At 42.4% G+C, this 15,738-nt stretch overlaps 1 protein-coding gene across 1 annotated transcript in view; it reads left to right on the top strand.

The window, feature by feature from the left end:
• Positions 1-15,738, top strand: part of LOC128868888 (uncharacterized) — a 90,053-nt gene that overhangs the window by 48,606 nt on the left and 25,709 nt on the right. The window contains exon 2 of the mRNA XM_054111458.1: positions 13,267-15,439. Coding sequence (XP_053967433.1) covers positions 13,267-15,439 — 2,173 coding nt within the window. The remainder of the gene's footprint in view (positions 1-13,266; positions 15,440-15,738) is intronic.

Here is a 15,738-nt window from a genome sequence, read left to right as displayed (position 1 = left end):
GACGGATCGCCGCAAAATTCGTGCCAAAGCTGCTCAATTTCGACCAAAAGCAGCATCGCATGAACATTGCTAATGACATGTTGGACTCTGTCCGCGACGACCCAAATTTGCTCCAGAGGTTCATAACTGGTGACGAATCGTGGGTTTATAGTTATGACGTGGAAACCAAAGCTCAATCATCTCAATAGAAGCTGCGGCACGAACCAAGACCGAAAAAAGCGCGCCAAGTTCGGTCGAGTGTAAAAGTTTTGCTAACCGTTTTCTTCAATTGCAGGGGTGTTGTGCATCATGAGTTCTTGCCACAGGGTAAAACGGTCAATAAGGAATATTACCTGCAAGTTATGCGGAATTTACGCGAAGAAAACGCCCGGATTTGTGGAAGAACAAAAATTGGCTCTTGCATCACAATAACGCACCTGCTTACACATCGTTGCTTGTGCGCGACTTTTTGGCCAAAAACAACGCACTAAGGATGCCACAGCCACCGTATTCCCCAGATCTAGCCTCCTGTGACTTTTTCTTGTTCTCGAAACTGAAGAGGCCCACAGGACCGGCGAGAGCGGGGGGGGGATTGGGGACTTTTTACCCCGGCCCGGAGTTCTCAGAGGGGCTCGGACTCGAAGTTATTCGAATTATATATTATGAATTGAACATAATTGGAAAGGGGCTCTCTACGGCCCTGGAGGCCCTTGAAAGGACGACGCTACGCTACGATTTACGACATAAAGACGGCATCGAAGGAGGAGCTGAACAAGATAAAAAAAATGATTTTTTGAAGTGATTCGAAAAAACGTTGGCACAAGTTGGCACATAATATCTCATGGGGACTACTTTACAGGGTACAAAATATAAATTAATGAATAAATAAATCATTTTTGAAAAAACACAAAATTCGCGATAATTTTTGAACACACCTCGTACACATGTGCCCATATAAATAAATTATTTTCTCTTTTTACAATATTTTTTCCTAAATTTTCTATAAAGCCTTTTATATGAAGAAAGTTCTTTATTTCGTATGCACAAAACCAAAAAAAATGTACAAAATCAATGACAAAACCATAACACATCAAAAAAAATCATATTTGCCATTATATCACGAAGTAAAAATTGTGGCCTATCGATACGCAAATGTCTACGATCGATTTCCTAGTCTTTTTGACTAAAACGGGATCAGCGTGGCCGGTGGAGTTTAAAAAGCTAACCTAACTGCAGGTTCTAACAAAAGTAAAGTCCTCAGGTGGCACCTAAGGCACCAACTAATGGCACGTCAGGTTAAACATGGCCTTGATGTGGCGGCATTTTGGTGGCGAAATAGCTGCTATTATTTCATTAAATTACAAGGTATTTCATTAGCATACAAGGCTCTATTAGCTGACATCTGATATTTCGATTCAAATATTTTGGTTATGTACTTCCTGAATATATGTTTTGGGGAATTGGAATTAGTCCACTGTAGTGCCAATACTGGTAAAATTGTATATTGATTTCTAAGAGGAGTATTTAAAAGTGTATTGAACTCCTCTTTTTTATGACTATTCCATGCAATCTGTTGCCCCGCAAAGACAAAACTAAAAACAAAAACAAAAAGAAATTCCATCACAACCAGTAGCAGTCATATGTAGGTATGAGCCCCACTGTAACTCCCAGCTATCAGCTCATTAGAATTAATCTAGCAATTGCTCAGTAGCTAAGCCACAAATAAACAGTTGTTAGGCAGCAAGTCGACAACGAACTGACACGTAGGCTGCATGCGCAAATACACACAAACTCAAACACTACCTTTTGCGGTTGCATGCAGCACACAGTAGCCAACGGCAACTGTAATTGCAACATTGACGCTGCAGCGATTACAGACAGCAAAGTGAAGCGGCGAAGCGAAAAATGAACAGATGCTGGACGTAGTAGCGGCTTTAGCAGTGGAAGTGGCAACTAAAGCAAATCGAAAACTGAGTGCCAGTGTGAGGCAGCAATGCAGATGCGCCGATTTCTGATCTGCCGCGTCTCCAGCTAGATGCCACTCTCGGACTGCTAGTTGTTGCTTCAAATGTGCATGTGTATATGTATGTATGTTTCTTGCGTCAGTACATTTGTGGCAAGTTGTGGAAAAGTTTTGACAAACGTGCAGTTTATGCTGCTGCTGAGCGTCTGACCGGCTGATTGGATGACGTAGTGGCTTACCGTTGCACGAAGCGTCTAACTGGCGAACGAATTGACTAAGTTTGAAAAGCAGCTTGCTCTCAACTTGCTGACTGACTGACTGACTGACTGGCTGAGTGACATTGAGTTGCTTGTATTCAGCTAAAACTAATTCTTTTCGCTCTATTTTTTTTTTTCTTAACATGTTTGTTTTTGTTGGAAATTAATTTTTTACTGCACATCTTTTGGTTCGCATTTTTCCATTTCACCCAGCATTGCGGCATAGTGGGCAACTGCGTGGGTTGCTGCTTTCAAGCGATTCGTTGAGGAGCTGCTATTCTGGCGTTACGGCCATTCGTCTGACCCACTTCATTTCTGGAAATCTGTGGCAACCACTTGCACGTGTTACACAAGTCAGTGGCGCAACGCATATTCGCACACATGCAAGCATCAAGTAATTTAGCAGCGAATTGACTTATGGCACAAGCAGCATCTGTACGTGCGCATGTATGTGTGCGTACATAAGTTTGCATTTAAATGTGTTTTGCTTTTAAACAAATTTCATTTCAAGCATTGATGGGCAGACAGGTTACGCCGCTCAGCCAAGAATGTCTGTCATCACGTCACGTCCGCTTGCTCGCCTGCATAGAAACAAACATACAAACTTACACTCACACGACATTCACTTATTTTCATACATACAAAGCACACTCACGTACATACTTTGGTTGTCATTCAATACGTGGGCCGGTGTTGCACGACGCTTGCTGCATAAGTGACCACTATGTGGCAAGTGCTTCACACATGCATTCGCACAAGCAAAAGCGCTCATTTGTGGCATGCTCTATTTATGTTAAATTAATTGCTCCAAATGTTAATTAAAAGCCGCATTTTGTTTGATTGCAGTGAAATTTTGCTGAAAGTTTGTCCGCCAAAGTAGTCGCTTCGAATGATTGATTGGTTGAGTGAGCGTTGATAGAGATAAGGGGAAGGCGTTGACAAATACACAAATGTACTCGTATGCATATTTGAATCGATTGGCGGCAGTGACGGTGAAAGCTTGCGAAATACAATACATTTTTTTGAAGTGAAAACTTCTTTAGAATCGTTGGGAGTGATTTGAGAAAAAGTGAAACGAAAAAAGCGACACTCTTGGCTACGAATATCACATATACACGTAGCGACGAACTAAATAACTTTTAGGCCAGCGCCGACAGCATGGCGCGATAGCCGAGCTGCTAGCAATGTGAGCTTTCGATCCAAAATCCTTGGTTCGAATCACAAGAAAACAATTTTTTTTATACAGTTATTTTATTTTTTTATTTTATGATATGTTTATGAGGAGCTTTTTTTCATGGCAGAAATACACTCGGTGTTTTGCCATTGCCTGCTGAGGGGTGAGCGCTATTAGAAAAATAGTTTCCCTTAATTTTGGTGTTTTCACCGAGATTCGAACTGACGTTCTCTCTGTGAATTCTGAATAGTAGTCAAGCACCAACCCATTCGGCTACGGCGTTTGTTTAATTTTACTGATGCAAAAATGAGGAAAAATATATGAATAAAGTTTGCTTACTGTTTACACATTTTCCAAAGGTGACGGAGAACCAAAAAAAAAAGTCGATTTTCAAACAAATACGAGTGCATATGTGTAATTGTGTTAGAGTTTCGGTCACGCCCCAGCAAAACCTAAGTGCATATGTGTTTGTAACATTCAAAAAAATGTAATTGTGTTAGAGTTTCGGTCACGCAGGTTTTGCTGGGGACGCTCATAATAGCAACCGCGTGTGTATTTTTATATTCGTAAATATTTTCATTTTTAAATATTTACCGCAATTATGCCGAAAAATAATGCAGAAAAGTGTCGTGAATATCGACAGAAAAAAAATCAATAAATAGCATCACGGAATTCATTCACGAAAATTTAATAAAGTATACACCAGAAGTATCGCGGATACTTAGAAAAGATTACAATAAAGTTCCAATGATTTTAAGTGGCGATTTTAACGTAAATTTTGCATTGGACACAGCGGTTCCTTTAATTGATTTTCTCAATACAACATACAATTTAAAAATGTGTAACAATCGAACTGAATCGACAACACGATCAAAAACAACAATTGACGCGGTATTTCAAAGACATGTTGACAACATCGAAACCAAAGCATTTGTATCATATTTTAGCTATCATAAGCCACTCGTATCATTTGTTGAAATTGAAAACATTGAGGATGAATAATAATAAAATGAAGAAAATAAAATATGAACTTTATAGCAATATTATAATGAACCTATAATTATCTTGCTCCTAATGCTGCTTTCGCCTTATTCTCTCTCAGTTTGTTTTACGGAAGGTTTCACTTCTATCGCGTCTAACCGTTAGACTGGTGTTTTTTTTATTTTTTTATTTTATTTATCGGATTTCCTTCATATTGAGCCTTTTATTGAATGTAGGTTAGGTTAGGTTGAATTAGTTGCCCATGGAGAGGGAACACTTGGCCGCAAATCAATTCGTTCTTTGTGATACCATTGCAAACGAGATAAGAAGACTGGGAAGGAGGATGAGCAGGAGGAGAGAGCGATGTGAGAGATAAGGGCTTCGTACTACTGATAAAATTCATCTGGTTTCTAATAGAAATGCCTGCTATATCAGCAGTCATAGCAAAGAGATGAGAGCCAAGATACTAAAATCCTAGCCCTGCGAAAATTAAGGGCAGTTAAGCAGAAAGTGCTGCGATGATTTCACCTCATCCTCCATAAAACTAAAGGAAAAAGGGCTCGAAATAATGTCGGTGATTCCACCTCATCCTCCATAAAACTAAAGGAAAAAGGGCTCGAAGTAATGCCGAGACTGACAGCATGTACTCGTATACCTCGCGACCAATGTCCTGCAACCACGGCATTCGAGAGCTGAGCTTTTATTAATTTATTAACCTCAGGAGTTCCTTAGATCAACACACCGTGACCAGAAAGATTTGCCGACCTTACAAGTTTGTGTACTTTGTCCGCGTTCGCTTAGTTGACGCGACACCCACCTCTGCAGGAGTAGACCGCAGGTAGTCAACGAGATCCTAAACCTCTCGTTTCGAGGGATAACTACCTCACAGGTCTCCCATCTGTCTCGCTGTTTGCCATAATGTCGCTATGATCAGGTATCCATATGAGTTCTATTTACATATATCGAAGAATTTGGATGCAATCGAAAATGAAGTTAGACATTCCCTAACCAGTAGTGTTTGCCTAGCTAATACGCTAGGTGGCACTGCAGTCGAGATATTACGAAAACAAGTATTTACGAGGTGTTTTCAAAAAGTGAGCGAATTTTGTGTTTTTTCAAAAATTATTTATTTATTCATTAATATATATTTTGTCCCCTTCAAAGTAATCCCCCGTGGGATATTATGTGCCAACTTGCGCCCACGTTTTTTCCAAGCTTCGAAGCACCTCAAAAATCATTTTTTTATCTTGTTCAGTTCCTCCCTCGATGCCGTCTTTACCTCGGCAATCGTAGCGTAGCGTCATCCTTTCATGGGCTTCTTCAGTTTCGTGAGCAAGAAAAAGTCACAGGGGGTCAGATCTGGGGAATACGGTGGCTGTGGCATCATTAGTGTGTTGGTTTTGGCCAAAAAGTCAACGATGGCGCACAAGCAACGATGTGTGAGCAGGAGCGCTATCGTGATGCAAGAGCCAATTTTTGTTCTTCCACAAATCCGGGCGTTTCTGGCGGATGGCGGGTTGCTTCTTGCAAATTGCGCATAACTTGCAGGTAATATTCCTTATTGACCGTTTTACCCTGTGGCAAGAATGCGTTTTACGCTTCAAGAATGGCAATTTCGACGTGAGTATCAAAAGATCGCGAAGGGGCACCGAAAAAGATACTCAACTACAACAATTATTGGATGAAGAGGTATGTCGACATGTCGAACCTTTGATGATATGTCTAAAGAGTTGGATGTTGGCAGATCAACCGTCGGTAAACGATTGCTCGCGATGGGAATGGTCCACAAAGCAGGTAACTGGTTGCCACATCAGTTGAAGGAGAGGGATACCGAGACACGTTTGGTGACGAGTTAGATGCATCCCAAGGCTTGAGTGGCAGAAAAGATTTGCTTCATCGCATCGTCACTGCCGATGAAAAATGGATCTGTTATGATAACCCTAAGCGTCGAAAATATTGAAGCCTTCCAAGTGAACCAGATCCATCGACATCCCATACCTTCGATCCGTAAGTAGAGTATGCCTAAGTAGCAGAGGCGTACTCTTCTGTGTTCAACTGTTTCGCGTTCATCCTTACATACCCTGCAGCTACTCCATGCAACAAGTCTTTCAACGCAGATCATCAACATTTTTTTAATACTCCAATTTTCAATCCTCAAGTTCTCTATCACTTAAATATCCTCTTTGCGACCCTATAACTCCAACTCAATAAATTACCATACGTCTGGTTAATGATTACTACTTTCACATGGAAATATAGAAAATGATTTGGAATTCACGAACAGTGGTGGATGCGTGAGTGCGCAAATTGCCAAGGCAAAAAGCTTTAATCTATTATTATTATTGATTTAACTGGAAGTATTTAAGCCGTACATGCATTTAGACGCACGATCAGGTTTGCATGTGTGTGGCCGCATACAAGTAAACAAGATGATGATGATTGAGCAGTTGACCGGCAGTATGAACTTGCTGAAGGACTTTTGTCTCTAAGTACACAAATACGCACGATTTGATTAATTGAATACTTTGGCATGGATTGGCAATTGATTAGTTTCCCATATGTAAGGATAAATCGCTGCGGCTCTACGTAGCCGTGGTAAGCTTGCGTGTGCCGCATTGCGTGTGGATGCGTAGGCTGAGCGTTCAATTCAAATGTTTCCAATATGGAATTTAACAATAATTTTAAGAAAAAATGTGTATCCTCATAACTGTCGTCAAAGCTTAAGTAACTCTTATTAATTATTTTTTCTTTGTATGTTTCTTAAAAATGTGGCTTCTTATGAAATCTATTTGATCTATTAGAAGTGACATCCCACTATGGTGGCAGTCTTCTATTAGTTGGTAAAAATTACTCAATAGAACGACTGAAAGCCTCGTAGCTTGTGTCGCTTGTATAATTTGTACCGTTATAAATAAACAAGTAAATAAATAAATAAACAATTAAAATTAATCATCAAAAGACGCACCAAAAATTCGATTCTAAGCGCGGCCCAGCCCCGTCTTAGTTACTTACGTCCCATCTTTATTACAACTACCTGTTGGCTTTCAAAGCGTGTATGTACGAGGTGTGTTCAAAAAATAAGGTGAACTCTCACTTTTCCCAAAAAAATATTTATTTACAGGTATATACCTATGAAACGAGACTTTTTTCAATTTCAAACGTTTATTAACAAAAAATGGTTACAAATTTAATCTTCAAAATAATAACCATAGCTAGCGACACATTTTTCCCATCTCTCAGGCAATTTGTGGATGCCGCGCCAAAAAAATTGACCGTCTTTGCATTGCCTTGCGGCCGAATTAGTTTGGCCGTTGTTTTTGGCTTGTGGCCGGGCGGACCATACGATCGTTTACGCTTGGGATTGGAGAAATACACCCATTTTTCATCACTTGTAACCATTCGATGCAGAAAAGACTTCCTTTTGAACCGGGAGAGCAGCATTTCACAAGTGGTTTTTCGGTTCTCTTGCTGCCTTTCAGTTAGTTCATGCGGCACCCATCTTCCGACCTTTAAAATCATGCCCATGTCTTTCAAACGTTTGGAAATGGGTTTTTGGGTCATTCCCAACTGCTCTGCCATCATTTCTTGCGTTTGATCAATGCTTGCAATTCGGCGTCCTCAAACTTTTTCGGTGGCCGGCCACGGTTCTCTTTCTCCACGTTAAAATCACCACTTCGGAATTTTTCAAACCACCTGAAGCACTGGCTCTACTTAGAGCATGTCCAGCATGAGCTCCTATAAGCATTTGATGAGCTTGGGAAGCGTTTTTCTTCAATTGATAATAGAAAATCAACGATGTCCCCAAATCGTAGTTTGAAGGCACGAAATTCGGTATTTTTAAGAGCGACAAAAATGCATTGTTGTATGAAACGTAACAAACAATGAACTGAATATTGTTGACAGATGACAGACGAAAAAAACAAGACATCTGGGAATGTTTCAAAATACTCCTAGCGACATCTATGGACTAAAAGCTGAAAGTCTCATTTCATAGGTATATAGCATATTCATCAATTTCTATTTCATCACCTTCAAAGTAGTCCCCCTCATATTTTTTCCCCTTTTTCACTCTTCTCGGGAGCACAGGGCCTCGACAAGACTCAGTCTTGCGTTGGCTTCATTAATCTCTTTGATTACTGACAAGGTAGGTGATTAGCTTGCCGCTACCAGTCTTAAATAGTGGGAATGCCCACCTGTCGTTACTTAGGACAACGCCTTCTTACTGCTTGGAACGCCATCTGCGTTTCACATTTTTCTGCCAGAATGATCGCACTCATGGTGCAGGACTTCGCTAAATTTTGGTACAACTGCGCTATTACCGGATTGCCCGCTTCCTCTTGCTGGCGCCACCGATGCAATGTGTAATTGTGTGTTTCTTTATTTTACCAGCCACAATGCAAATAATGCTCAGACTATTGTGCAGGAGTGAGGATGGAAAGGATAAGCTTGGGTTTGAGAAGTGAGTTTTGAAAATGTTTGTGGAATGGAAAATTGTTAGAAAAAGGGAAAGTAGGTAAATTTGGAAAAGGTCGTGGGCCATGCCTCACGTGGGGTTCGAACCCACAACCTCTGGGATGGCAGGCTAGGACACATACGATGGACTACCGAGGCCGCCCCTCCGATATAATACCCGTTTTTTTTGCAATCTTCGCAGCAGTTGTGACATGCACTTTTTGATATATCCCTGAGCTCCCTCAGCGATTCGGTTTTTATCTCCTCGATCGTCGCTAAACGCTGTCCTTTCATGAGTCGCTTCAATCTTGGGAACACGAAAAAGTCGTAGGGGGCCAAATCTGGTGAATACGGTGGCTGATGCATGATAACGGTGTTGTTTTTTGCCCAATTATCTCTCCTAACTAAAGCTGATTGAGCAGGTGCATTATCATGATACAAAAGCCATGGATTTTTTTCCACAATTTTGTGCGTTTTTTTCGAAGTGCTTCACGCAAACGGCGCATAACTTCAAGGTAGTACTTCTTATTTACCATACGACCTTGTGGTAAGAACTCCTGATGCACTACGCCATGGTAATCGACGGAAACAGTGAGCAACACCTTAACATTTGATCGAACTTGGCGCGCTTTTTTTGGTCTTGGCTCTCCTGGACTATTCCATTGGGACGAGATTGGGCTTTGGTTTCGATGTCATAACGAATCACGGGTATATCCGTCTCCGTTCATTATGACCCTTTTAAGCAAATCTGGATCATTGTTGACCATTCAACAATTCGTGAGCGATGCTCATGCGACGTTGTTTTTGGTAAAAATTCAGCAATTTTGGCACGAAATTCGCTGCCACACGCTTCATGCCCAAAATTTCCGAAAAGATTGCATGGCATGAGCCAACCGATATGCCGACATCCTCAGAAACTTATCTAACTGTGATTCGACGTCTCTCCATAACAATTTTCTTTACATTATCTGCATTTCATTCATTTCACCGGTTGTTAAAGTGCTGGGGCGTCCAGAGCGGGCGCCGTCATTCACATCTTCTCGACCTTCTGTGAAAAGCTTGCACCACTTGTAAGCATTTTTTTTCACTCAGAGTGCTGTCACCGTATGCCACAGTCAACATTTCAAGTGTTTTTGAGCACTTAATTCCATTTTTTACACAAAATTTGATGCAACTTCTTTGATCCATTTTTTTCGATAGCTGAAAATCGCCGAACTCGCAAAACACTTGTCTTATTTATGCCTCTCACAAGCAAACTAAACATGCTAAACATATCTTCGAGGCGAGTGTACCAACAAAAAGAAAATAAATAATCGATAGTTGTATGTACGTAGCCCGCGAAATATGAAACCTTCACCTTATTTTTTGAACACACCTCGTATGCACATCACTTAAATTAATCGTTCTGAAACTTCCATGATGCCTGTTTTGATTTTTTAACTGACTGACTTCTCAACTGCCTTCTCAACTGCCAATCAGCCGCTTCTCGTTGGTTCTGACTTTGGCTGTCATTTCAGCTGGCTTGCCGCCATCAATCAATCGTTTGGTCAAGCACTTGCAAATTTTTCTCTTCCAGTTGCTGTAAAAGCGCTGCCCTTAGGGCCAACAACTCAATATTTTTCCAGTCGCAGCTAAATATACAACACTTCAGTGGAAATCGCCACTAAATGCAAGTGCTGCGTGCCACATGCAACATAAGTTACTGCATATGTTGGCATATATCGACATGTCTGATTAACTGGCTGACTGACCGACTGACTAGTTGACTGCCTGCTTGACTGATTGCCACAAATGCGCTGGTGCATGTTTTGAAATTATGGCAAATACCATGAAATTACGTTGGCGTTTGTGGCAGTCAGGTGAGCATTTTATGCATGCCACATAAAATAGTAGAGCAACTACAAAAGCAGCAAAATTATATCGCTTGCATGGCAATGGCTTTATTTATTTATTGGTAGCGTTTTTTTTTTATTACAAAGTGTGCGAGCACTTGTTGCATGCCATCATCAGTATTGCCACATTTAAATTTTCTGTGTAATAATTTGGATAGTTCCCAGGAGGATGGTTCCATGTGTAGAAGACCACGCAAGAGGGGAAAGTTACTGACCGCCATTCACTTGGGAATGGCCAGGACGATTCTTCTGCATATGGTTCAAACAGCTCACAACTCCCGGGATTAGCGCAAGTATCCTCTGGGTAGCTTCCGAACACCCATTCGGGAGTGAGCCAACCTGAGAAGGCAAAGCATTCCAGAATAGCTGGTTGTGCGCTGGGTTTGGGACCCGCCACTTAAAAATCGATGAAAACATGTAGTACAAAGCCTCGGATGAGATCATCCTATACTGACGACGACCCCTGCAAACGAACTAAAGACTACAATTTGAGGGCATGCACCTGGAATGTCCGGCCCCTTAATGGGGAAGATGCCTGTGCCCGACTAGTTGATGTCCTCGGGACAGTAACGGCTGTCATCACTGCCATTCAAGAATTGCGATGGACGGGGCATGGCCAGAAAACCATTGGACATTGTGACGTCTACTACAGCTGCCATGTAAAGGAGCGCAAATTCGATGTCGGATTTGTTGTGGGAGAGATACTTCGTCGCCAAGTACTGTCGTTCACTCCGGTGGACAAGCGTGCCGCAATTATCCGCATCAAAGTGCGATTTTTTAACATCTCGCTAATTTGCGCCCACGCCCCAATGAAAGGGAAGGACGATGCGACCAAAGATTCCTTCTATGAGCGCTTGGAACGTTCCTATGAGCGCTGCCCCCGCCAAGACTTAAAAATCGTACTGCGGCGGCAGTAGCCGAATGGGTTGTTGCGTGATTACCATTCGGGAGTGCGCAGATTCCAGTATCCGTGCACGAAACAGCAAAATGTTAAAAAAGATGCGAGTGGATGTCTGCCATGAAAAAGCTCCTCATAAATCTGCGGTTCGAAGTCGGTTTAAAACTGTAGGTGCCTCCGTTTGTGAAACGACATCAAGACGCACGCCCCAAATAGAAGAAGGAGCTCGTCCAAACACCCAAAAAGGGTGTAAGCGTCAATTATTTCTTTAATTTAATTTATGAAATGTAACTACACTTATTCTAAAAATGCTTAGACAAAAAATTTAAAATTACCATAAAAAAATTATACTCGCGATACCATTTTTTGCTACCCAAAAGGGTTTATCAAAAAATGTTCATTTCTTGGTAAAAATAATACCATAATCTTGACTCAACAATCGTACTACCTCTTGCGACTTGACTCCTTGCTGCTTTTTCTAGTTTCCAAAACAGAAAATATGATGAGAAACGGAGATTCACCTCAAGTATGGAGGGAAGTCCTTGGAATAAAAATCGTTGGATGGAAAATCGTTGGAAGAGCTCAAGCCATATCAAGGTGCTCTTTGATCAGAGTTGTTTCGAGTATTAGAAAGAGCGATATTTAGGTGTATTTTATCTGAGGGAGATTACGTATGGCGCAGAAGCTTGGACGATGACCACCTCCGATGAGGCGTCCCTTGAAGTGTTCGAGAAAAAGATTCTGCAGACAATTTTTGGACCTTTTGCACGTTAGCAACGGCTAATATCGCAGGTGATGGAACGATGAGCTGCATGAGTTTTACGACGTCATAGACATAGCTCAGCGAATGAAGATCCAGCGGCTACGTTGACTGGGACATGTCGTCCGAATGGATGCAAACGCTTCGTCTCTGAAAGTATTCGATGTGGTACCAGCTGGTGGTAGCCGAGGAAGGCGTCCTCTACTTTGGACAGTTCGGGTGGAGAAGTACTTGGCTTTACTTGGTGTGTCCAACTGGCGCCGGTTTGCACGAGAAATAAACGACTGCCGCACTTTGTTAAACTCGGCCAAAAACGCGTAAGCGGTTAACGCGCCAATCCAGAAGAAGAGGAGACTTCCTTGAAGGGAACAAAATAGACATTGATGAATAAATAAGTATTTTTCGAGAAAAATACAAAGTCACCGTACTTTTTGAACACACCTCGTATGTATATTTCTTTAATGTTTCTGTCAATCTAGGACAATTAGTTTTAAATATGGCAGAACCAGTGACGTTGCAACGACGCTGAGGTCAAGCAAGAGTTCGGCATGATTCATGGAAATGCTTGGATTCATTCATGAGGAATTGGGAATATTTTCCGAGATTACAGAAGAGCTCTCTCGTATTTTCTCTCCCAATTGGGTGCCAAAAGTTACTCTCCGTAGAGATTTCGTGCATTCTTCTTGATTTTTTATTATTATTTTTTAATTTTTGGCACTTATTTTTATCCCATCTGGCAACACTCTAGCTACAAAGCTATACACTTCTCGAGGCAAACACATACAAGCGCACACAGCTTTTGCATTAGAAAATCATTGACCGCCATATGCAAATCATGTTCATTAACTCTTTACCTTTCCCATACGATTTGCAACCAAACTAACCGATTTTCCATTTCTTCCAATTACAGGCAGCTCTACAGAGTTGGCACCATCGCTGCTGGGCATCTACGACACCTTGACGAGTGCGCTAGATGAGAGTAACAACAACCAACTTCACAACAGCCACAGTGAAAATACAAAAATTAGCGAAAGCAACAACAATAACAACAGCGCGTGTAGTACCGAAGGCGACGAGAACGTTGTCAGTTCTGACTTACATTGTAACGGTACTGTAAGTGGTGCCAGTAATCACAGCGACTCGCCAACGCTCAGCAATAAGAGTAGTCGCAGCTCAAGTTTCAGCTCGGAGGGGAAGCTAAGTGGCGGCGAATATAGTTCTAAGATTAATAGCTATAACAACAACCACAATCACAATGATAGTGACAACAATAAGAGCAATGGCAATTATGGCGCTATAGATGAACAGCAGCAACAACTGCAATATTTGCCAACACCACAAAAACGTCAATTAGTGGAACAGTCGCCCGAAGCGTCAGACGCGTTGAATGGGTTTGCGGGCAGTGGACTTGGCAACGGATGCAACACCACACTCACATTGCTCAACCTCGCCTACAGCAACAGCAGCAGTAACAGCAATCACAGCATCAAACATAGTTATAGCCAAAGCAGTCGTAGTCTCAATTCGCTCTCGTCGTCGTCCTCGTGCAGTCAACGCAGCAACAGCAGTAGCGGAAGTGGGCGCTTCAACAGCCCGCCGGGCTCGCGTTTGTCACGCGACTCCGCGCTAACTCACAGTTCGGGTAGCAACAGCAGCCTCAACAGTCCCAGTAAGCATCGCAATCAAATACGCATACTATCGCCCAACGTTCAGCGCATTATAACCCACTCGGACGCCGAGCGCGTAGAAACTGTTGACATCGACGCGCTGCAACAACAACAACCAACGCACTTGTCTAGCCCGCTAAGCTCACCCGCGTCACATCATCGTTACATTAAGAAAGCGCCACAGCTGGGCGCAACGTCGACGCCGCTTGGCGTGCACAAGGTGAAGCTATCGCACATACCGCTCTCCAAGATTACTGGCAAATTAACGCAATCGGGTAGCGAACTTGTTGAGACATTCGATTCCAGCTCGGAGTACTTGGACGCGCTAAGTTTTCAGTCGTATTCTGAAGCGAAGCCGGTGCGTAGTGTGAAAAAGCCAGCCACGCCGGCTGTGCTGCACATTCCGGGTGTGGAAAATTGTGCTATTGACAGTGAGGTGACACCTACAAATAAGAATAATACAACCAGCGTTGCGAGCGAGTCGGCTAGTGCGTTTAACTTCAACACCTCCTATAAATTATCACTACCGGATTATGAGCGCCAAGAAAGTATTAAATTGATTGAAATGGAGCAATTGGCTACAACTTCGCAAATGATAACCGCCGCATGTGCTACACCAATACCAACTCCCGTGCCTCATCTAGCTGAGCAGCATGAAGCCCATAACAACAACAACAACAATAATGATGATCCTAATCCGCTCAACACATCACCTCCACCACCCTCTAAGGAGTTTATCGCTACTGCACCTCTGTCACCCTGCGAAATTGTTGAGACTTTAAACTATCCATTGCTCACGCAAGACCTCAAGAAGCTCACGCTCAACGATAAGGACACCATGAACTCATCCCTGACGAGCGTTGAACTCATCGAAGCTATCAACAAGCCAGTGATCTCTAAGCCGTTGGTGCGCAGTTCTTCGGCAGCTTGTGCCTCTACTGTAACCGGCTCGCCTATGCTTACCTATGCGCGTTCCAAATGCTTGGCAGCGAAGGCCAATACTTTGGGCGGTGCAGTGCCTATTAAATTGCCTACAGCACAACAATTGGAAGAGCTCGAGGAGGCAAGTAAAATGTCGGCTGAGAGTCTGGATCGTCTCACTGATATCAAGTCAAAGTTTTCGCCAAAAGAGTCACGCAAAGGTGGCCCAATGTTGCCGGAGATTGCCAAACTCAAGCATCGTCCACTTTCCTCGTCGTCAATTTGTTCAACTTCGTCCAGCTCCAGCTCGGGTTCAGATCAATTGAATGGCAAGTTGGCTACTTCATATTTGGCGAGCGTCGAAAGCTTAGCCGATCAAAGTGAAAATGAGCTAATGGATCCACATAGCGGCATGAGCGTCTTGGAGCGGGCCATGCTGGAGATGGTCGACTCCGAGCGTAGCTATGTGGAGGATTTGGGGCAAGTAATTAGAGGGTGAGTCAGATTTTGTTTATTTACTTAAATGGGGTGAAATTATTAGAGCAACTACTTAGGCTGGTTAAGCGTCGTATGAGTATTACCGTAATTGGGAACATCTAATTTTTCAAACTTGAAATATAAATTATATATGTAGGTCCTAATTTCCTACTGCTTCAGTAGTCTAGCATAGTGCACTAGCCTGCCATCCCAGAGGTTGTGGTCTCGAAACCCACGTAAAGCACGGTCCTAGTGCTTTTCCAAATTTACTGTTTCCCTACTTCCCTGTTTCCCACTTTCCCTCTTGCTCAAAAAAA

This window comes from Anastrepha ludens, chromosome 6 (genome assembly GCF_028408465.1).
Source record: "Anastrepha ludens isolate Willacy chromosome 6, idAnaLude1.1, whole genome shotgun sequence".
Taxonomy (NCBI): Eukaryota; Metazoa; Arthropoda; class Insecta; order Diptera; family Tephritidae; genus Anastrepha; species Anastrepha ludens.
The sequence above is the reverse complement of the archived record's forward strand: the minus strand, read 5'-3'. Positions and strand labels throughout refer to the sequence as shown.